Source organism: Oncorhynchus mykiss, chromosome 15 (assembly GCF_057628025.1).
Source record: "Oncorhynchus mykiss isolate SJ-2025 chromosome 15, ASM5762802v1, whole genome shotgun sequence".
In the NCBI taxonomy this organism is placed as follows: Eukaryota; Metazoa; Chordata; class Actinopteri; order Salmoniformes; family Salmonidae; genus Oncorhynchus; species Oncorhynchus mykiss.
In genome coordinates, this window is record NC_143036.1 from 31,899,960 (window position 1) to 31,924,460 (window position 24,501).

Here is a 24,501-nt window from a genome sequence, read left to right on the forward strand (position 1 = left end):
CAGATCGTGTTAGTCTATTATTGTGACTCAGATGAAGATCAGACCACATTTTATGAGTAATCAGTGCAGAAATCCAGGTCATTCCAAATGGTTCACAAACTTTTTCTTGCAACTGTAGCAGTGAGAGTGTCACTGAGCAGGAGGTCTTACAACCTAAGAATGACAATGCCTTGTAAGGGAAGTCGATAGCTAAGACTGGTCTCGTAACTGCTGAGAAATGTTCTGTTAACCTTCAAGCTATCCACTTGGGTACGATTCTGTAAACAGAAATAAAATGTATGAGAGGAATTAAGCAATCTGTAAAAATGAAACATAGATTTTTATGTCCCCCATTCCTTAACTTGTTCTCGCTCTCATTTCTCTAAGAAGGCTTCCCAAGAAACATATGTATCAATTTATCCTATAATTTCTCTTACAGCTGAGCAGAAAGCTAGAGCACTTCTCTGGAAGCAGATTAAGCAGAATTACAGGGAACATGATTCTTCTTTAGTATGTGATCATTCACATGTAGCACACACACACACACACACACACACACACACGTAGAGAGCTTCATGCAGTATCAGCTGTTATTGTTCCCCTGACCTTGCAGTGGTACACAGAGCTAGGCCGTACTCCAAAAGTAAAAATAATAACACTACAATTGTCAGACAACCTGTGTTGAATAACATCAAGGGGATATGAGAGTGAGAGGGGGGGAGAGGGAAAAAGAGAGAGTGAGTGAGAGGAGGGGGGGGTCTTTGGAAAGGGTGGAGGGTTTTATCTACTCTGTGACACAGTGGACTCCACCCCTCCAACATGCAGCTGGCACTGTCTATTGCTTGTGGTTGGAAGATAGTCTCTGAGACTGTCTTTTTTTCTGCTGCCCGGGCCTGTCCTGTCCTGTCACTAACCCAGAGGCAGGCGCAGCTCCCCCCCAATCCCCTAGCCCATGAACCTAGCACATGCCACTGAGCCTCCACAAACAGGCTCACAGTGTACTGACTGCACAGATCTATTACACCCCTACAGAGAAATAGCGGTTGGGGGGATGGGCGGTTAGTGCTCTGTAGAATCAGGGAGATGATTTCCATCACTGAGCTGCGGATGTGTCAACACCCGTGTCTAAATCAATAGACTGTGAGGAGGAGAGTGACCGTACCACGAAATCTTTATTAGGGACATTTTCCACCGCCGCAGTAGCGCTATAAGGTTTAAACACCAGAATCACTGTCAACTCACAACAATATAGAAACTAAGAATTGACTGTTGATAATACAAATTATGCCCAGATCTGCAGAGATGGCAAAGGATATCTGCTCTTTGAATGCCATGAGAACATTACATTGGTCCCTTTACCAGAAGAGGGAAATCTATTCTATTGAATCCATTGGCTTATGGAAGTCATGAATTGTGCTTGTTTCACCAGCCATCAGTGCTCTATTTATGTGTCTATGTGACTTGGATGTGTATGTTGTTGCTGTTTGTGCATTGCTAGTGAGTGGTGACAAATCAAATTTCCCCCTTTGGAATTCAATGCAAGTAGTAGCACTGCCACACCCCAAAATATTTTAAAGATAAAACAATATATTATTGTTATTATTAGCCAATAAGTCTTTACAGTCTACTCTATTCTACACTAAAGCTTAACAATTACTCTTAATATGCAGATCATCCAATGCACACCTTTTATGTAAATTAGCCCTAAGAAATCCCCAAGTCCCCTCCCCATTACCCCATAATTTTAGATTTGAGAGATGTACGGATGTAGAGTCTTTTAGCTACCCCAGAGAGCTGGTGGAGTGGCCCAATTTAAATATATATAAGTCAGAGATGAGTTTATAATGAAAATGACATCTTGCTCAACCGTAAAAACCTTCTTGCTTTCTGAGCTGTGTGAGATTTTTTTTAGCCCTGTCAGGCAGGCATGTGTTGCGATGAGCATTTAATGGACTGAAAGCTCGAAAGCCTAAAAGCCGTAGGGCGATGGTCACTCTAGCTGTCGTCTAGCTGTCGTCCTCCTGCGACCTTAAAAAAAATTCTCCAATCACATACAACAACCCCAAGAGGAGAATACCTGCAATAAAACCTGTAGGGGAACTAATCACATTAGTTAGGTGATTAGGTGAAAGCTTGGCCTGACAAAAGAAGGTGTAGGGTGAAGTTGCTCCAAGACGGTGATCTGGGGTCAGTTTTCGATTTTCCCCACACAGCAAATTCTCCAGTGTTAACATCTTTTTAATTTACACTGAAAGTGTTGAGTATGTGGAGCCATATAGACACCAGAACAGTGTTAAATTAACACACTGCTTTGTGTAAAAGCCTTATTCAAATATTTCGCAGAGTTCCTTGATTTTCGAGTACATTTCAGAGTTACCACTCATGACTGTATTTGTTAGTGACAGAGACATGGTTGTTGCATTCATCCATACTGAAATGATTGTTCCATTTTAGATGAGTTGGGTATTCTCATAACTGTCTTCTTAACTCTGGCAGTATTCTGAATACAAGTTGCAGGTGATAAAATATTCCAGAAGTTGGATATCCCCAATAGGAATTACACATCACATTGCAAGCCAGCATAATATGATTTGCAGGCCTGATGTGGCCTGTAAACCATGAGTTTCAGGGCGTTGTATAAAATAAAACAACATATGTGTGTGTGTATATATATATACAGTTGAAGTTTACATACACTTATGTTGGAGTCATTAAAACTAGTTTTTTAACAACTCCACAAATTTCTTGTTAACAAACTATAGTTTTGGCAAGTCGGTTAGGACATCTCCTTTGTGCACGACACAACAATTGTTTACACTAAGTTGACTGTGCCTTTAAACAGATTGGAAAATTCCAGAAAATGATGTCATGGCTCTAGAAGCTTCTGATAGGCTAATTGACATCATTTGAGTCAATTGGAGGTGTACCTGTGGATGTATTTCACGGCCTACCTTTAAACGCAATGCCTCTTTGCTTGACATCATTGGAAAATCAAAAGAAATCAGCCAAGTCTGAAAGTACCACGTTCATCTGTACAAACAATAGTACGCAAGCATAAACACCATGGGACCAAGCAGCCATCATACAGCTCAGGAAGGAGACGTGTTCTGTCTCCTAGAGATGAACCTATTTTGGTGCGAAAAGTGCAAATCAATCACAGAACAACAGCAAAGGACCTTGTGAAGATGCTGAAGGAAACCGGTAGAAAAGTATCTATATCCACAGTAAAAACAAGTCCTATATCGACACAACCTGAAAGGCTGCTCAGCAAGGAAGAAGCCACTGTTCCAAAACATGCCATAAAAAAAGCCTGAATACGGTTTGCAACTGCACATGGGGACAAAGATCCTACTTTTTGGAGAAATTTCCTCTGGTCTGATGAAACAAAAATAGAACTGTTTTGCCATAATGACCATTGTTATGTTTGTGTGTTCGTTGAACACTATTCCTGTTTCTACAGTCGTGGCCGAAAGTTTTGAGAATGACACAAATATACATTTTCACAAAGTCTGCTGCCTCAGTTTGTATGATGGTAATTTGCATATACTCCAGAATGTTATGAAGAGTGATCAGATGAATTGCAATTCATTTCAAAGTCCCTTTTTTCCATGCAAATGAACTGAATCCCCAAAAAACATTTCCACTGCATTTCAGCCCGGCCACAAAAGGACCAGCTGACATCATGTCAGTGATTCTCTCGTTAACACAGGTGTGAGTGTTGACGAGAACAAGGCTGGAGATCACTCTGTCATGCTGATTGAGTTTGAATAACAGACTGGAAGCTTCAAAAGGAGGGTGGTGCTTGGAATCATTGTTCTTCCTATGTCAAACATGGTTACCGGCAAGGAAACACGTGCCGTCATCATTGCTTTGCTCAAAAAGGGCTTCACAGGCAAGGATATTGCTGCCAGTAAGATTGCACCTAAATCAACCATTTATCGGATCATCAAGAACGTCAAGGAGAGCGGTTAAATTGTGGTGAAGAAGGCTTCAGGTCGCCCAAGAAAGTCCAGCAAGCACCAGGACCATCTCCTGGTGTTGATTCAGCTGCAGGATTGGGGCACCACCAGTACAGAGCTTGCTCAGGCATGGCAGCAGGCAGGTGTGAGTGCATCTGCACGCACAGTGAGGCAAAGACTTTTGGAGGATGTCCTGGTGTCAAGAAGGGCAGCAAAGAAGCCACTTCTCTCCAGGAAAAACATCAGGGACAGACTGATATTCTGCAAAAGGTACAGGGATTGAACTGCTGACGACTGGGGTAAAGTCATTTTCTCTGATGAATCCCCTTTCCGATTGTTTGGGGCATCCGGAAAAAAGCTTGTCTGGAGAAGACAAGGTGAGCGCTACCATCAGTCCTGTGTCATGCCAACAGTAAAGCATCCTGAGACCATTCATGTGTGTGGTTGCTTCTCAGTCAAGTGAGTAGGCTCCCTCACAATTTTGCCTAAGAACACAGCCATGAATAAAGAATGGTACCAACACATCCACTGAGAGCAACTTCTCCCAACCATCCAGGAACAGTTTGGTGACGAACAATGCCTTTTCCAGCATGATGGAGCACCTTGCCATAAGGCAAAAGTGATAACTAAGTGGCTCGGGGAACAAAACATCGATATTTTGGGTCCATGGCCAGGAAACTCCCCAGACCTTAATCCCATTGAGAACTTGTGGTCAATCCTCAAGAGGCGGGTGGACAAACAAAAACCCACACATTCTGATAAACTCCAAGCATTGATTATGCAAGAATGGGCTGCCATCAGTCAGGATGTAGCCCAGAAGTTAACTGACATCATGCAAGGGCGGATTGCAGAGGTCTTGAAAAAGAAGGGTAATTGTCATGTAATTGTCAATAAAAGCCTTTGACACTTCTGAAATGCTTGTAATTATACTTCAGTATTCTCAGAACTTTTGGCCACGACTGTACATGGCTCCACAGACTCAACACTTCCATTATTTTTTTTATTTTACCCCCTTTTTCTCCCCAATTTCGTGGTTTCCAATTAGTAGCTACTATCTTGTCTCATCGCTACAACTCCTGTACGGGCTCGGGAGAGACGAAGGTTGAAAGTCATGCGTCCTCCGATACACAACCCAACCAAGCCGCACTGCTTCTTAACACAGCGCGCATCCAACCCGGAAGCCAGCCGCACCAATGTGTCAGAGGAAACACCGCGCACCTGGCAACCTTGGTTAGCGTGCACTGTGCCCGGCCCGCCACAGGAGTCGCTGGTGCGCGATGAGACAAGGATATCCCTACCGGCCAAGCCCTCCCTAACCCGGACGACGCTATGCCAATTGTGCGTCGCCGGACCTCCCGGTCGCGGCTGGTTACGACAGAGCCTGGGAGCGAACCCAGAGTCTCTGGTGGCACAGCTGGCGCTGCAGTACAGCGCCCTTAACCACTAAGATAGCACAGAGTGTCCTTCACTCCCACCTGCTGAACACCTGCAATCGCCAACGTTAACAGAACTGTGGGAAAACAGTGCCCAACAGGCGGGGACGAAGAAAACTGCCTACAGGTGTACGGCTAGCTAGCTACCGTTGTCGCCCCCGCCCTCTCTTCTGTGGGGTTTATCGGCCGCTGGCATCCAACATTATTGTGCATTAACGCCATCTACTGTACTGGAGCGCCCCCGCCACCCTCCTGACTTAGCTTAAAAATGTATCAATGCAGATGCAGGAACGCCCCAAATTGCAGGCCGCAATTGCACCCTTCTCCTCTCTCTTCCTCTTCCTCCCTGACCACACCAAACAATGAATTGAACAGCAGCCATCATCTGAGGATCAGCAGTATGCGTCATTGAACAAAAGTGAGTGAGTTTGTCTTACTATGTACTTTGATTTGTTCTATAGTTTCTGGGTTATCAGACAATGTTCTTGAACTTTTCTTTTGATGCTCTACTGCCCTATTGTTTGCCTATGGCTACTTAGCGTCAGCATTTGACATATTATTCATTTAAGTTTAAGCCATTTCAGTATTGCTACTTATATCACCCTTTTGAGTAGCATTATATGGGAAATGTGTATTGATGAATTGTGCCAGAGTAATCACAGCTTGTTGTGGATTTAGGTTTAACTGACACTTCTTTACTTTGTTCCTAGAACCATACTACATACTATTACTTCAATGTTCTCCGATGACTGACCTTTGTCAAAAATAAAAAAGAATGAAAGTGATCAAGCCCATTGGAGGCCATCCCATTCTCACTCCAATCAGAAATACAGTCCATGTCTTACACTCAGTGGGTCTTTTGTACTCTGGAGAATTTGCTGTGCACTAACGGTGGTTAGAATTGGGGGAGGGGAAGCTGATCCTAGGTCTGTCGCTTGGGGAAACTTCACGCTGGAGCACAAAAGAGACGCAGTTTACTTACTTCAGCCCAGGAATGTCTAGTATATTGGTGAGGCCTGTCCAGTTGATTTCCAGAAGCTAGATAAAAACAAAAGAAAGGATTTAGCTGTCTGGAAACTGGAAGAACATGCTGTACTTAGAAAGATTCATTTGACACCAGTGCTTTTCTTTTTACTTACTTTAAGTGATCTAAAAACAAAGCCCATCATAATAAAAAAAGGAAAAATGCAGAGCGGGACACCAGCCAGAAGGAGTGGGGAGATCAAATAAATGATCTTAATTGATTCAAGCACTTAACTTCATTGTTATGTGACTCAGTCATCCGAGTGAGTGACAGTGTGTTGGTGCAAATCTCTTGACGATTAAAAACAAAAGATAGCATTCTGACAATGGAGAGTGCAGCAAAGTGAAACAGAAGCCAAGAAAGAAAGCTAATTGCCTTGCCTCTTGCTAAAATAAACCAATTTCATAGGAAACCTGACATTTTTTTACACACTAAAATAAGACAAGCTGGCGTGTCAACACAAGCATGTTTTTAGCTGCAATTGTGCCCTAGTTTTACCCGAAAGTTAGCGGTAAAGGCTATTTCCACCAGGCTAAGTTCACCATTGTGTGTTGAACGCCGGAATCAGGTTGGTTCCACCAGGCTACCCTATAGTTAAATACTGTACTTAATTGTTTCACTTGTTTCAGCTGTCTCTTATCTCGCCTACTGTTGAAATGGGGACACACAGCCTTGTACAGTATGTATATGAGTAATACCCAGGTCACTGACACCAGAGATACCAGGCCACAGATTGGACAAACACTTGACCTGCTGAAAGATTTATTACAAAAACAATCCTCTGGAACCACTTCTGTATACAGGAGCTGTTGTCCCAAACTGCATCCTATTCCCTAAGTAGATTCCCTTTGGGACCTGGTCAACAGTAGCGCACAACATAGGGAATATGGTGCCATTTGGGATGCACACTATTGAGTTCAGGGACTGTATAATTCCGTGGAAAGTCTCTTACCTAAAGGTTCTGTGGATATAAAGTGTTAACCTTGTTAACATTGCTGCGTAGAGCAAAGGTGGACAATGCGCGTTTTAAATCACACCACGTATTTGGTAAAGGAGAGACAGCACAGCTAAGCCAGAAAAATATTTAATCTAGGAGTCAGACAGGTGGTAACTTCTAAGCCGAAAGGTATTTTTTATTAATGCGGAGCACTGACGTGTCTCTTGGCTCAAGGAATCAATTTCAATGCGTTTCTATAGTCCCCCTCCTCCCTCTCTCTCTCTCTGTTGCCTACATTGCAGCAGATATAGTTTTGAGCAAGGAGTGATTGGAACTCCGCAAGGTAATCAAAGTAGCCATTTGGTGCATCTCCACTGTATGGATTGGTACCAGTCCTTGGCCAAAATGTGTTGCATTTTGTGTTTAACGCTGGTGCTGAGACCCAAAAAAGCCGGAGTCTCACCAGTGCTGCAGTAGAGAAGCCGTATACAGCAAGTACTGTAGCAGTAAATTGGCAGAGCGCACTCAACAACAGCAAAAAAAAAGGTGCTGGGTTAAAAACAATCCAATTTGGATAAATGTTGGACAGAACACACATTGGGTTATTTTGACCAAGCCAGTTTGGTCACTTAGTTGGGTTGTTGGGTTATTGATGTGGGGTATTGCGCTATGGAGGCATGGCTTAGTATGGAGGCATGACTTAGTAGGGGCATGGCTTAGTAGGGGCGTGGCTTTCAAACATACAGAACAAAAATATAAACGCAACAGGTAAAGTGTTGGTCCCCTGTTTAATGAGCTGAAATAAAAGATCCCAGAAATGCTCCATACGCACAAAAAACATTTCTCTCAAATTTTGTGCACAAATTTGTTTACAGCCCTGTTAGTGAGCATTTTTCCTTTGCCAAGATAATCCATCCCCCTGACAGGTGTGGCATATCAAGAAGCTGATTAAACAGCATGATCATTACACAGGTGCACCTTGTGCTGGAGGACAATAAAAGGCCACTCTAAAATGTGCAGTTGTGTAACACAACACAATGCCACAGATGTCTCAAGTTGAGGGACTGTGCAATTGGCATGCTGAGCGCAGGAATGTTCACCAGGGCTGTTGCCAGATAATTTAATGTTCATTTATCTACCATAAGTCTCCTCCAACTTAGTTTTAGAGAATTTACAGTACGTTCAACCGGCCTCACAACCACAGACCAAGTGTAACCCCCCCACCCCAGGACCTCCATATCCGGCTTCTCCACGTGGGATCGTCTGAGGGGGGGAAGAAGGTGGTGAGAAGTATTTATGTCTGTAATAAAGCCCTTTTGTGGGGAAAAACTTTCTGATTGGCTGGGCCTGGCTCCCAACTGTCTAGGCCTATGCTCTCCCAGGCCCACCTATGGCTGCACCCCTGCTCAGTCATGTGAAATCCATATATTAGGGCCAAATGAACATATCTCATATGGACTGATTTCCTTAAATGAACTGTAACTCTTTGAAATTGTTGCGTTTATATTTTTGTTCAGTGTAGTTATTTTTGTCTGCCCGTGAGAGTAAATGTCATTCTGGTTCATGTTCTGTTGTTATTACATGTTAAGCATTGACACTTTTGTAGCTCTTATGAGGTTTACACAAGAGTATGAGTTCCTCAAGTGCCTATGCATATCTCAATATTGGTAGCTACTACTTTGTTATAATGTTTAAGTAATAATGTTATTGCATTTATATTAAAATATGTGATGTGTAAAAATATTGAAGGAATATTTAAACTTGCAGTGTACAAACTTAACTTGATGAACAGCAATTACATTTACCCTCACCGGTGGCCCAAAAAAACTATTGGAAAGCCAAGCCATCAATACGCCACGCCTCCTGAAAATAACCTGATTATCCAAACATGGGTAAATTTAACCATCAGTTGAGGTTTTATTTGGATGACAATGTCTACTTCAACGAGTCGGCAGCTCTAAACATTTTGCTTACTCTGAACCAGACCCTAGACCATGGGTGGCAGGTAGCCTAGCGGTTAAGAGTGTTGGGCCAGTAACCGAAAGGTTGCTGGTTCAAATCCCAGAGCTGGCGAGGTGGAAAAATCTGCTGTTCTGACCTTGAGAAAGGCAGTTACCACCCCAACAACACCTGCTCCCCAGGTGCTAGATGTCAATTAAGACAGCCCCCCACACCTCTCTGATTCAGAGATAAATCCTTTCCTTAAACCCTGGGACTTGAAAGAGGAAGTGACAGTGCAAGAGAGACAGATAACCCTGGAATGAGTAGGTGTGTCCAAGCTTTTGACTGATACTGTACATATCCCAACCAGAAGCCATGGATTACAGGCAACATCTGCACTGAGCTAAAGGCTAGAGCTGCTGCTTTCAAGGAGCTTGACACTAATCCGGATGCTTATAAAGAAATCCTGCTACGACCTCTGACGAGCCATCAAACAGGCAAAGCGTCAACTAAGATCAAACACTCATCGGATGGGGCAGGGCTTGTAAACTATCAGGGATTACAAAGGGTAGCCCAGCCATGTGCTGCCCAGTGACGCCAGCCTACCAGACGAGCTAAATGCCTTCGATGCTTGCTTTGAGGCAAGCAACATTAAACCATGCATGAGAGCACCAGCTGTTCTGGACGACTGTGTGATCTTGCTCTCCGTCGCTGATGTGAGTAAGACCTTTAAACAGGTTAACATTCACAAGGTTGCAGGGCCAGACAGATCACCAGGACGCGTACTCAAGAGCATGCGCTGACCAGCTGGCAAGTGTCTACACTGACATTTTCAAACTCTCCCTGACCCAGACTGTAATACCTACATGTTTCAAGCAGACCACCATAGTTCCTGTGCCCAAAAATGCCAAGGTAACCTGTCCAAATGACTATTGCCCCGTAGCACTCACATTTGTAGCCATGAAATGCTTTGAAAGGCTGTCATGGCTCACATCAACACCATCATCCCAGACAACCCGGACCCACTCCAACTCGCATACCGCCCCAAAAGATCCACAGATGACCCAATCTGTATTGCACTCCACACTGCCCTCTCCCACCTGGATAATAGGAATACCTACGTGAGAATGCTGTTGATTGACTACAGCTCATCACTTTTATTTGTATTTATTTTTATTTCACCAGGTAGTCCAACTTCGACCTGGCCGAGGTAAAGCAAAGCAGTGCGACAAAAACAACACAGAGTTACACATAAACAAATGTACAGTCAATAACACAAAATAAAAGAAAATAGAAAAATCTATGTACAGTGTGTACAAATGTAGAAGAGTAGGGAAGTAGGGAATAAACAGGCCATAGAGGCGAAAATAATTACAATTTAGCATTAACACCGGAGTGATAGATGTACAGATGATGGTGTGCAAGTAGACATACTGGGGTGCAAAATAGCAAGAGGGTAAGTAATAATATGGGGATGAGGTAGTCGTACTATTTACAGATTGGCTGTATACAGGTACAGTAATCGGTAAGCTGCTCAGTCAGCTGATGCTTAAAGTTAGAGAGGGAGATATAAGACGCCAGCTTCAGAGATTTTTGCAATTAATTCCAGTAATTTGCAGCAGAGAACTGGAAGGAAAGGCGGCCAAAGGAAGTGTTGGCTTTGGGGATGACCAGTGCAATATACCTGCTGGAGTGCGTGCTACGGGTGGGTGTTGTTATGGTGACCCGTGAGCTGAGATAAGGTGAGGCTTTACCTAGCAAAGACTTAGTTGATCTGGAGCCAGTTGGTTTGGTGACGGATATGAAGTGAGGGCCAGCCAACGAGAGCATACTGGTCGCAGTGGTGGGTAGTATATGGGGCTTTGGTAACAAAACGGATGGCACTGTGATAGACTACATCCAGTTTGCTGAGTAGAGTGTTCGGGGCTATTTTGTAAATGACATCGCCAAAGTCAAGGATCGGTAGGATAGTCCATTTTGCGAGGGTATGTTTGGCAGCATGACTGAAGGAGGATTTGTTGCGAAATAGGAAGACGATTCTAGATTTCATTTTGGATTGGAGATGCTTAATGTCAGTCTGGAAGGAGAGTATACAGTCTAACTAGACACCTAGGTATTTCTAGTTGTCCACATATTCTAGGTCAGAACCGTCCAGAGTAGTGATGCTAGTCGCGCGGGAGGGTGCGGGCAGCAATCGGTTGAAGAGCATGCACTTAGTTTTACTAGCATTTAAAAGCAGTTGGAGGCTACAGAATGAGTGTTGTATGGCATTGAAGCTTGTTTGAAGGTTTGTTAGCACAGTGTCCAAATACGGGTATGGGGAGGTTAGGGTTGGGATTTGGTAGGGGTCGAGGGCTTCAAGTTCCTCTGTGTCCACATCAATAAGGAATTAACATGGTCCACACACACCAACACAGTCATGTAGAAGGCACAACAACACCTCTTCCCACTCAGGAGGCTGAAAAGATTTGGCATTGGCCCTCAAATCCTCAAAAAGTTTGTGCGGCCCAGTACATCACTGGGGCCGAACTCCCTGCCATCCAGGACCTCTATACCAGGCGGTGTCAGTGAAAGGCCCTAAAAATGGTCAAAGACTCCAGCCATCCAAGTCACAGACTGTTTTCTCTGCTACCGCACAGCAAGTCTGGAACCAAAAGGACCATGAACAGCTTCTACCCCCAAGCCATAAGACTGCTAAATAGTTAGTTAAATAGTTAATCAAACAGCTACCTGCATTGACCCTTTTTGCACAAACTGTTTTGACTCACATACACTGCTGCTATTGTACCCCTGCAAATCAACTCAGTACTGGTACCCCGTGAATATAGCCAAGTTATCGTTCGTTACTCATTGTTTATGAATTCCTTGTGTTACTATTTTTCTATTATATATTTTTTTCTATTTCTGCATTGTTGGGAAGGGCCCGTAAGCAAGCATTTCACCTCTAGTCTACACCTGTTGTTTACGAAGCATGTGACAAATACAACCTTCTATTTTATTTCATAGGTTCTTAGGTTCTTTTCAGGAGGCATGGCCTATTGGGGAGGGGGGGGGGGGGCATGGCTTTCAGATATTTCATTTTGGACACCAGTGAGAGTAAATGGCATTCCTGTTCAACATGTTAAGTTCTACATTTCAATTTGTAAAATATTTTTTCACATTACATATTTGAACATAAACCTAATAAGATCTTTTTTTTTTTTAGATTATAACAAAGTGGGGAACTCATAGTCTTGTGAAAGCCTCATTAAAACTATGAACGTGTCAGTGCTCAACCTTAACATACATCTGACGACAGTACAACAAATCAAACGGAATGACATTTACTCTCACGGACGGCCAAAAACTACTATCTGAAAGCCACACCCCTATTATCCACACCTCCAGTCTTCAAAGAAAATGACCCAACTAAGTGACCCAACTGGCTGAAACAAAATAACGTGTGTTCTGTCAACTATTTACCTAGCGCTGGGTTATTTTTAACCCAGCATTTTTTTTTTTGTACATTGTGGGGAAACTAGAGCTTCTTCTCCAAGCAAAACATTTATCAACTAATAGAGGATCATTGAGACCACATACACAGGGACTTTGCAGCTGTGCATTGCAGCTGTGCATTACTGATCTTGAGTAGCCTTTCTAAGGGAGTTTTCCCTCCAGTTCTCTCTGGCAGCAAAGCACGGACAAGGGCTTCGCCTAATATGGTCTCCTAGTTGTGTCAGAATGTTTTATTTTATTTGGCAGTCAAGATCGAACCATTTCAGGAGGAGAATGAAAGGCCAGTCCAACTAACCGAGCCTGTATATAGCCTCTACTGTTATAGCCTTGCTACTGTTATTTTTCAATATATTTTTTACTGTTGTTTTTAGTTCTTTACTTATCTATTGTTCACCTAATACCTTTTTTTTTAACTTAAAAATGTAACTGTTGGTTAGAGCCTGTAAGTAAGCATTTCACTGTAAGGTCTACAACAGTTGTATTAGGCGCGACCGGGAGACCCATGGGGCGGCACACAATTGGCCCAGCGTCGTCCGGGTTAGGGGAGGGTTTGGCCGGCAGGGAAGTCCTTGTCCCATCGCGCACTAGCGACCAATTGGATACCACAAAAAAAATGACACAAAAATAAATAAATAAATAAAAAGAATGAAGGGTTGTCCCTTTCACTGTGATGCATTCTGGAGAATATGGTATATAGTCTGTCTCCCTACATCAATGAAAATAGGATCACTTATGATCTTTGCAATACTTTTTATCCTTTACCTCAACATTTCCTCTATAAAATGTGCATAGCTGTTTTCCCATTTTTAGGATGACAGATAACAGAGATATATATAGCATGCCTAAGAGTTGCTGTTCCAGAGTTTGTGGTCTGCTCTCACGGCACCATGTAACAACACTGTGATTTACAGTCTAACCACTACACACTCTCCTCCTGCTTCCCCTCTCTGCTGTCTGCTCTGAGGTTGGTGTAGGCAGTGATAAGAAATCCACCAAAGTAGGACTAGCCTGATCTGTGTCTATTTAAGGCTCCAGTGTCTCCACTGGGGACTGGTATTTGACTTAAATCGGCCAAATGTTTAGGCAGAACAGGGGCCTGGAGGCTCAGCACTAGAGGAAGGAAGACAGTGATAAAATACATAGTCAAACAACTGTCCTGTTAGCAGATGACGATGCAAGTGGCCTGAAATCCAAATGGTAGAAAGAGGAAGTGTGTTCAAGGTACTAGAACTTACAGGTTTTTTCAGGAAGAACAGGGACAGAGCTCCGACAAGGGGCATGTCACCTAGCAACGGCTCCATGACTACTCTCAACACTCCATGGAGCTGTGAAACACAAAAGAGGCATTAAGACAAACACGCTCGCAGAGATAAAACAGAAACACACACAAGACACAATGTTAAGGTAGCTTTCAGTATCATGGAACTAACACTCTGCAGGTCCTTGACCCACCTAATAAGCTCTATGGGAACATTCCAGAGCGGAGGCTTGGACATTACAAAGATGGCCCCCCTCACTGTCATTATTATCAGGCCAACATAGAGCAGTTATGTTATGTCATCAGTATAATATGTTACGTTTGGTATGGTTACATGAGACAGAAGTTTACTTAAGGCAAAAACTAAAGTGGGGTGGTTGGTCAGGGTGGATGAGTGGGCGTACAACGCGAATGTCGATCAACCCAAAGGTTGCGTGTAGGAATTTCATCACGGACAACTTTTGCATTTGAACTAATTAGTAACTTTGCAACTACTTACTACTTTTTAGCTACTTTGTAACTACTTAGCATGTTAGCTAACCCTTCTCCAAATCCAAACCTTAAAGGTCCTGAACAGTAATTCCGAAAAGTATTACCAGGAAGTTTGAAAAGACAGGGTGAGTGGTCAGGGAGCTTATACTCATGAGCTCACCTTGACTGACAGTGTTTGTAATGCCTATGTCAAGCAACTTGGATGCAGCGAGCAGTGTTGCAGTAAAATCATCTCAAGCTAATTTGGTGATACACAAAGCAACTTGAACGACAATGAAATTGCATCACTGATATGCATTTTTTTATATATATATATATATACACACATCTCCCATTTGGCACGTCTCTTGTGAGGTGGTTCACAGCAGCACTGATGGATGTGTTGACTTGACAACTGCGTCAGAGTTTTGAACGACCCTTCCCCCCCTTTTGTCCCATGCTGGCTGAAGAACAAGCCAGTAACTAGCTAACACCAGACACAGATGGAAGGGGAAACATATAAATGTCTTTGCCATAGATGAATAGGGTAAACTTTTAATTATAATTATTTTTTAAATGATTGCTGACACCCTACAGTCAAAGTAGCAATCTAGCTATATAAACCCCGCCCCTCTACAAACATGCCTTAGCCAATGTTGGTTATGAGGCTGTACTTATTTAAATTAAATAAGAGAACATTATGTTATTATTGGTGTATTAAAAAGAGAGGTAAGGTGATGTCACCTTAACAATGAATCCAACTTTTGATTTGAACTGTTTGACATGGGAGATGGGACCAGTGGGTCAAAGATTAAACTTTATCAATGTAGAACTAAAATAATTGTTTCATACTTTGGTCGTCATACTAGTTTCCTTCAAATATAATCACATTTCATTAAAAAAATGATTTTGATGGTTCATGACCTAACTCCTAACCCTAATCTTAACCCCTAGCCTAGCTAGCCATAATCACCTAGCTAAAATTAGCCAAAACAAATGAGAATTTGTCAAATATCATAAGTTTTGCAAATTAGTAACACATTGTATGAATTGCAATTCGTAACATATTGTTTGAATTGCAATGCGTAACATATCATACGAATTAATACATACTATACGAAATGGAACATATAATACATTTTACATTTAAGTCATTTAGCAAACGCTCTTAAGTAGTAAGTGTATACATTTTCATATTTTTCCATACTGGTCCCTCATGGGATTTGAACCCACACCCCCGACGTTGCAAGCACCATACTAATTGGAGTGTCACGGATTTACATGTACTATGTTACGTCTACCCCTGAGTCCAGGTTGGTATTATAGGACTTTCCTTACTAACAATCCTAACAGATCTTAGTCACATTGATATATTTTCCTGCCAGCTATGTTTCACTGCTGCCATGCAATGGCCAATGGCATATAAACACTTGTTTTGTTCTACCCTCTATTCTCTCTCTCACACACACACACACACACACACGGTCACTGATCACATGGTATTTTGCTTGCAAGTCATTGCAATGAAAAACAAGTTGAGCAAGCGGGCATAATAAAGTAACTGCAATATGATTTCACAACATTGGTTTGAATTTAACCATCTTCTACTCTTCTGAACAGGTCTTTAGTGGCAGAAACGACAATCAGACCAACCATTACAGAGTTGTATAGTCCATTTCCGGCTGCAAGTGAAGTGTATTTGTTAAAAAAACTAAACAAAAACAGTCCCCCCTCCTGGGGTTTTACATTCCTATGAAATAGAATGTCTACATTACCTGTATGCTTTTAATACCAGCTTTGCAGTAGTACCTTTTGACGTCCACATCAATTTCAGTATTTCCAACAAAACTGAAGGGGAAAAAAAACACAATTATCAGCATCATCAAAAATCACATGAAAGTGTTAATGTACAGTTGGTGTAATTGAATAACAAATAATTAAACCACATGACTTACTACACACAGTACATTCTATGACAAGCCAAAGGTTAAAAATCTGTCCAAAATAGAGATAGTCAGTCTGGTCACCTGATCTGTAGGTCCATGATGATCTGACGCTTGTCCACATTCTCTGTGTAAACCTTGACCCCGTTAATCCTCAAAGGCTAAACACAAATACAAGACAAATGACATCACCACCGGGCCTCACGCTTGTGTTTTACCTAGCATGAACTTCGCCACTACTCTGTGACCCTTCCTGGAAGCTATTAAGCAAACACCCCATCCACCACAGTCACGTGAACAGAAAGGGCTTCTAGGGATGCTCGTGCCCTTTTGCCCTCCAATAGCAAAAGTGCAGCAGTTAGTTGAACAGTTGAAAAACATCCCATAAACAGTAAGCATAAGGCAGGGTTTGGTAGAGACTCCTGCTGATACAGTGCCTTGCGAAAGTATTCGGCCCCCTTGAACTTTGCGACCTTTTGCCACATTTCAGGCTTCAAACATAAAGATATAAAACTGTATTTTTTTGTGAAGAATCAACAACAAGTGGGACACAATCATGAAGTGGAACGACATTTATTGGATATTTCAAACTTTTTTAACAAATCAAAAACTGAAAAATTGGGCGTGCAAAATTATTCAGCCCCTTTACTTTCAGTGCAGCAAACTCTCTCCAGAAGTTCAGTGAGGATCTCTGAATGATCCAATGTTGACCTAAATGACTAATGATGATAAATACAATCCACCTGTGTGTAATCAAGTCTCCGTATAAATGCACCTGCACTGTGATAGTCTCAGAGGTCCGTCAAAAGCGCAGGGAGCATCATGAAGAACAAGGAACACACCAGGCAGGTCCAAGATACTGTTGTGAAGAAGTTTAAAGCCGGATTTGGATACAAAAAGATTTCCCAAGCTTTAAACATCCCAAGGAGCACTGTGCAAGCGATAATATTGAAATGGAAGGAGTATCAGACCACTGCAAATCTACCAAGACCTGGCCGTCCCTCTAAACTTTCAGCTCATACAAGGAGAAGACTGATCAGAGATGCAGCCAAGAGGCCCATGATCACTCTGGATGAACTGCAGAGATCTACAGCTGAGGTGGGAGACTCTGTCCATAGGACAACAATCAGTCGTATATTGCACAAATCTGGCCTTTATGGAAGAGTGGCAAGAAGAAAGCCATTTCTTAAAGATATCCATAAAAAGTGTTGTTTAAAGTTTGCCACAAGCCACCTGGGAGACACACCAAACATGTGGAAGAAGGTGCTCTGGTCAGATGAAACCAAAATTGAACTTTTTGGCAACAATGCAAAACGTTATGTTTGGCGTAAAAGCAACACAGCTGAACACACCATCCCCCCTGTCAAACATGGTGGTGGCAGCATCATGGTTTGGGCCTGATTTTCTTCAGCAGGGACAGGGAAGATGGTTAAAATTGATGGGAAGATGGATGGAGCCAAATACAGGACCATTCTGGAAGAAAACCTGATTGAGTCTGCAAAAGACCTGAGACTGGGACGGAGATATGTCTTCCAACAAGACAATGATCCAAAACATAAAGCAAAATCTACAATGGAATGGTTCAAAAATAAACATATCCAGGTGTTAGAATGGCCAAGTCAAAGTCCAGACCTGAATCCAATCGAGAATCTGTGGAAAGAACTGAAAACTGCTGTTCACAAATGCTCTCCATCCAACCTCACTGAGCTCGAGCTGTTTTGCAAGGAGGAATGGGAAAAAATGTCAGTCTCTCGATGTGCAAAACTGATAGAGACATACCCCAAGCGACTTACAGCTGTAATCGCAGCAAAAGTTGGCGCTACAAAGTATTAACTTAAGGGGGCTGAATAATTTTGCACGCACAATTTTTCAGTTTTTGATTTGTTAAAAAAGTTTGAAATATCCAATAAATGTCATTCCACTTCATGATTGTGTCTCACTTGTTGTTGATTCTTCACAAAAATATACAGTTTTATATCTTTATGTTTGAAGCCTGAAATGTGGCAAAAGGTCGCAAAGTTCAAGGGGGCCGAATACTTTCGCAAGGCACTGTAAGTCTTGATGCTCACCTTGTCCCCCATGTCAATCTTGCTGAAACAGAAGGTGCTGAGGTGGGAGTTGGCTCCCTTCACAGCCGGCTCGATAGTCTCGCGGAGCAGCTTCTCTACGAACTGGCAAATATACGGCCACATCTGTCTCACAGTCTGCAGGGCCACAGGGAGGAGAACGGATCAGTGAGTTGACACTGGGCCCACATTCTGACCATCATCCAATGAGTCATAAAATAACATTTAGGAAGCAGAGTGAATTCACTGAATTCATTCTTCAATATCGGGGCACATATTCAAAAAGTGTCTCAGAGTAGGAGCGTTGATCTAGGATCAGTCTTGCCTTTCCATCATAATGAAATAAGATGGGTGGGACCTTTTTCCTAGATTAGCGCTCCTTCTCCGAGACGCCTTGTGAAAACTGGCCCAGCAATATTCTAAAAGTGATGCGAAGGCATTTCAATTGTCTCATCATATAATACTGGCGAAACTCAACTATGAAATTTCAATCACCACGTGTTTTATTTCGGTCATGATGTGTAACACAATAAATATTTGAAACTTTGTTTTCAGCCTTATGGAACGGCTTAAAGCAGCAATCTGCAGTTGCTACATCTAATATCGGACTTTTAAATGAAATATATATTATATAACATTGATTCCGTGAAGAATATAACCTGAGCTTAGTTCAACTGTAGTTCCCCATCAGAACCCAAAATCTAAGTTTTATTCCATTGTTTGTAAACAATGAGTGTAAACAAACACTGTATAGCCTCAAAGCATGGTTAAAACTATGATTTGTATCTCATGGATGGTCAGTCCTTCTATCGATAGATCCGTCTAGGAATTTGAGAGCATTTACACTTCTCCAGCCCTATCCCTTAGCTGTTTACCAAAAACAGTGGCACGGTGACCAGATTGCCCTTTTAAGAGACTCTAACATCTGATTGATTTCCTGATTTATGCATAGAGTACGCTGCAAAAATAGAGCAGCTGTGTGGTTCAACCCACGGCAGGGTACAGTACATCCCAGTATATCTATATTTACAGCGCTGCAGTGAGGGAGGGAGGGGCTACAGTACAGATACTGTTCCAGTGGTATCTACACCGCAAAACCCAGCAGGGAAAAAGTAGGTCTTCATCAAATTAGAAGTGGAACATCTGACACACTATGTTCTTTTTGTTGTTGTTGTTATTTTACCTTATTCAGCCACTCTACTCTTTCTACATCCGGGAAGTTGACCTAAAAGGAAGAAAATGAGACATCAATGGGTCTTGGTATTGTTACTGTTTACATGCTTATTTTCCCATTTTCAAGTACCAGTACTCATACTGATTCCATCGTAACAACCACATTGTTGCATTGTTATTTTAACTTAAATAGCTGGTGAATATTCTGCCTAGGTTCAGCAGCAGTATGTCTGCAGCCTGGGTTGTGTCCCAAATAGCAACCTATTCCTATAGTACACTACTTTTGACCAGGGCCCATAGGGCATAGGGTGCCATTTGGGATGCAGCCTGCCTGAACCCTCCTGGCTATTACAAAGACATAACAGTACTGTAGCTGGAGCTATCCACTGAATACTGCACACAGTATGCGCTGTGCATCAGTGGGAGAGCCCTGAGCATACATACTGCCCACACAGCCCACATACTGTACCCACACATGCACGTATGCACACACACACACACACACACACACACACACACCACTTTTCATAGGCCTACAATCATTACAGTCTAAAAACAAAATGTTTCTATAGAGGCTGCCACTCGGCCAAGCCTTTTCAGAACAACACAGAGGAAGTGTGCTGTCATGTGTTATCCTCTTGGGAGAGGTGGCACTAGAGGTGTAGCCGTGGCAACAACATTGAATGCGACAGCTACAGGGGGCTGTAATGCTAATTCAGGTCAGAAAAGCGCTGATTCAGCATTAGTGTGACAGCATAGAGGAGCGTAGGCTCAGAAAGTGAGAGGAATGGGAAGTAGGGAGATAAACTGCTGCTGGGTTTGACAGATTCAGGCCTAGCGTTTTTACCAGCCACAAGTGTGGCTGTTATGCAATCAGGGGGTTTCCATTAACCTGACATATACTGTAAAGCAACCAATTCACAAAATAGCGGGCAGGGGATAGAGCCTTGCGGATACATAATTTACTCAAAGAATAAATTAGGAGTGATATCAAATTACTGGGTAAGTGTCAAGAGGATGGATGTGCATCATGCCTCACAACAGAAATGGATATGTAATTTAAAATCCAGTACTGTCCATTTAAGTGAATTGAATAGAGATGCTGTTATATAACTATAGAAATGCTTTGGAAGCATGATGGAAGCAACTTGCATGTACTGAATAACATTACACACCTGAAGGTATAAAACTCCATTAGAGTGGACATCAATGTATCCTATCCCTTTAAGTGACTCAGGGAAAGGATTGACTTGTTTTCCCGAACGGTAGCTAACTTGAGATGCTTGGTGCTTGTGTCTCATAGGAGACAGAATAAGCAGCAGTGTCTTACTTTAGTGTAGGCAGTATTAAGCACTGGCCTGACTCACAGCAGATTTATTTCCCAAACAAACAGGAGCAGTCGGGCATTCACTATTTATGTATGAGAGCACAGCATATTTCTTCCTGTTCTGCTACTTGTCTCTAGGACAAACCTATAGAGCAATGTTTATAGATGATGTGTTACACTGCTGTGTTTACATGATCTACACTTTCCTTTCCACTCACTCAAAGGTACAGTATGTGCACTGAAACTAAGGGCGCAAATGTGGAGATTGCGGACTGTGGATTTCGATTCCAATCAAGAGAGCAGGATTAGAACACATTATACTTATACTATCTTGACAAGGAGGTGGGCAACTATTACTGTACATTTGTGTCTATTAGATCATCCTATTGACATAGGGAATAGGTGTATTTCACAGTGTGGTGGAAGAGCAACTCTGTCTGAGTGAGTGTATCTCCCAGAGGACAGGAAGCTTTTGTATAGCTCCTTGTTTCAGATACCTCCTTATCCTCCTGCCCCTTCTGCTCCTTCTCTTCAGAAACACAACCCAAGTGTCAGATTACATTTTTTTTTAATTAACCTTTATTTTGACAGGGAAGTCACGCTGAGACCAAGGTTTATTTTACAGATAAGCCCTGTAGATACAAAAATATAAATTTCTATACAATAAAAGGAAGTAACACACACGTTAATCGCAAAAATCCACACAATCACACACACATTTCAGCGTCTCAGTCTGAGTGACCAGCTGGGAGTGTCCAGACTGAGGCAGCTGAGCACCAGCGGTCAGTCTCTCCTTCAGTACCTGAGGCGTGCCTATGGCAGCCTGCCAAGAACAGGGCACAACACAGTGCAGCCAGTCCAGCTCAGTACTGCTAGGCACAGTTTAGCACTGCACAGCACAGTAGTGACTAGTGAATTCTGATGAGAAAGCGGTAATATACTGACTCGCTGAATCGATGCTGCTGGCAGCTCCCTGTGTGGAGCAGCTCTGAGGCAGACATTTAATTTCCTTCTAAATTAAATCATCTTTCGAGAGACCTTCCGATCTAGTTCATCACACTACCTTCAGCAGGCTTCTATACACATTAAAAGGTGCCCATAAGGACTATTTTTACAGAGCCCTGTGGAAAATTGTGTCTTGGAAACGAAGCCACAAGGCATGACACAGTGTGACAATGCCAAACATTTAGGATAAAAATAGGGTGAAAATTGGTCATGTAACCCCATGTTTTTCCCCTTAACCAAATTAGTAGTCACCTTGTCAACTGAAAGGGCAGAAGAGACAGACAACAACTAAAGACTGTCCTAGTTAGACACTTGCTGAGCAACAGATCTCCAGAAGCACAGACATTATAAATAATATTCTCTTGTCATCAAGTATATGCCTGGTAGTATATGCCTAGTAGTATATGCCTAGTAGTATATGCCTAGTAGTATATGCCTAGTAGTATATGCCTAGTAGTATATGCCTAGTCTTCAACTTGGGTCAGATGGGGTTATTGTAGGGTTTATCGTAGGGCCCTAAATTTAGCTAGACTGTTTATGTTTATGCCATCCAGTCTGTTTATGCCATCAGAGTGGTCCTTGTCACTCACTGTCATGCCAATGACAGCACAAACAGATCTGGGACCAGGCTAACAATAAGTGAGGTTAGACTGGGTGCATCTTTCAGGCATAATAATGCATGCAAAGTGTTGTTAGTTACCACAACAGTGGCACGGCAATGTGTCTTAAAATAACAGGGTTCCTCTGGGACAGGTGTCTCTCCCATCCCGGTGTCCAGTTTACCATTGTGCCATGCTGTATTTGGGGGGGGGGGCTTAGTCTAATGTCACTGCTGGGGACAGCTGCATGATCAGAGCTTTACATGTCAACACTGATCAGGTGATGGTTTTCTAAGAAACTAAAAAGTGATTAGTCACGTGCTGTAGCCTACACAATAGGCTTATTTGGGTATTAGAAAAAACACCTTAATTATATGACTTCTACATTTGAATATACCAAATGTAGTAGTCGTATAATAATCCAGAGTGACTCATTTAACAGTGGGATAGTGAGAATATTGTATGCACAATTACAGTATCCAAGGCACCTTTATAAAGTAATCTTAATCTTACCCATGATGGCAAATCAGAAGATGTCAGACTTTGTTGGACATTTCTCTCCTCTTGTTCAAAGAATGCCAAGGCTCTGTACATTCGGGTGTTCTTGCCTCCTGTGTTTCTCCTCCACCAGAAAAATATCACAAGCCCTATTAGAAGCCAACTAAAACTAAATTCAAAATATCCCAAAACATATATGGGGAAAATGAGCACGAATGTCTTCGTAAACTGAATCCATGTCTGGGTTAGGTCACCCGCAGACGACCCAGACGTGTCATTGCCGATGTCTCCTGGTGGAACGACGTTGGTATTGGGTTCGGCGTGAACATGGCTCGGTGCGTTTTGCCCATGCTCCTTTGATCCAGCAGAGCTCCCATTATGTGCATGGGCACCTCGTACAGCCGTCATACTGTCTCTTGACATTCCTTGCTTTGCGCCCACAGTTTTGATGGATTTTAGAGTAAAGACCTAAACAGAGGCTTCTGCTATTCTTGATTAAACTATCACCAATGTTCAACCTCCTGCGCAGAGCGCAAAGACCCTCTATCAACCCCAGATTACGCTCACGTTAGTTCACCCGCATCCAAACCCATGTTGTCCTGCTTGCTTCCCTAATACCGAGTTGAGTTCGTGTAGTCCATTTGCCATAACTACTGCAGTCTCACTCTTCGAACACACGTGCTCCTCTCTCAGCGCACGTTCGCGTTCTGTACTCCTTCTCAGGTTAACGTTTTTCGTCATGAATATTATTCTGGAGGCAGTTTTTCACAGTGGTCAATAGCTGGCACAGCCACAAAGTCAGAACATCTGATGTTAAACCAGTAGAGGCTGCTGAGGGGAGGACGGCTCATAATACTAGTTAGGAGAAGTAAATGGAATGACATCAAACACGTGGAAACCATGTGTTTTATGTCTTTTCAGTCCAGCCATTACCATGAGCCCATCCTTCCCAATTAAGGTGTCACCAACCTCCTGTGTGTTAAACCTAACCCTAACCTTAACCACACTGCTAACCATAATACCTAACAATTAACAATTAATTAATTAATTGACAATGAAGACATTTTAGACATTTTAGTTTTCACACATTTTTACAATATAGCCAATTCTGACTTTGCAGCTGGCCTAAGTGGAAATCACTCAGTTCTGCCTCCAGGTCAAGACTCCTGACAATAAATGTCAACTTCTACTCCATCAGGGAACTGTTGGTCAAGGCAGCTCCATGCGATAGAGGCACAAAATCGCCAGCCTGTGCCGAGCAACTGTAGAGACATGCTCATGTATGGACCACTAAGTGATAATAATAATTATAATTATTATTACAATAATTATTGACAACAGTTATCCTCTTCGTCCATCATCATCTTCGTCACTTTTACTTTAGCCCATCTGT

At 42.5% G+C, this 24,501-nt stretch overlaps 1 protein-coding gene across 4 annotated transcripts in view; it reads right to left on the minus strand.

Moving 5' to 3' along the window:
* Positions 1 to 23,990, minus strand: part of esyt2b (extended synaptotagmin 2b) — a 51,501-nt gene extending 27,511 nt beyond the window's left edge. For all 4 annotated transcript variants that reach the window (XR_016486653.1, XM_021563063.3, XM_021563061.3 and 1 more), the window contains exons 1-7: positions 23,124 to 23,990; positions 19,690 to 19,731; positions 18,510 to 18,644; positions 16,525 to 16,601; positions 16,273 to 16,345; positions 14,004 to 14,093; positions 6,354 to 6,409 (exon numbers count right to left, since the gene is read on the minus strand). Coding sequence is in view for 3 of the 4 variants with exons in the window: in XM_021563063.3 (XP_021418738.2) it covers positions 6,354 to 6,409; positions 14,004 to 14,093; positions 16,273 to 16,345; positions 16,525 to 16,601; positions 18,510 to 18,644; positions 19,690 to 19,731; positions 23,124 to 23,531 (881 nt within the window). In the remaining variant the exon portion in view is untranslated. The remainder of the gene's footprint in view (positions 1 to 6,353; positions 6,410 to 14,003; positions 14,094 to 16,272; positions 16,346 to 16,524; positions 16,602 to 18,509; positions 18,645 to 19,689; positions 19,732 to 23,123) is intronic.
* Positions 23,991 to 24,501: the final 511 nt, after the last annotated feature.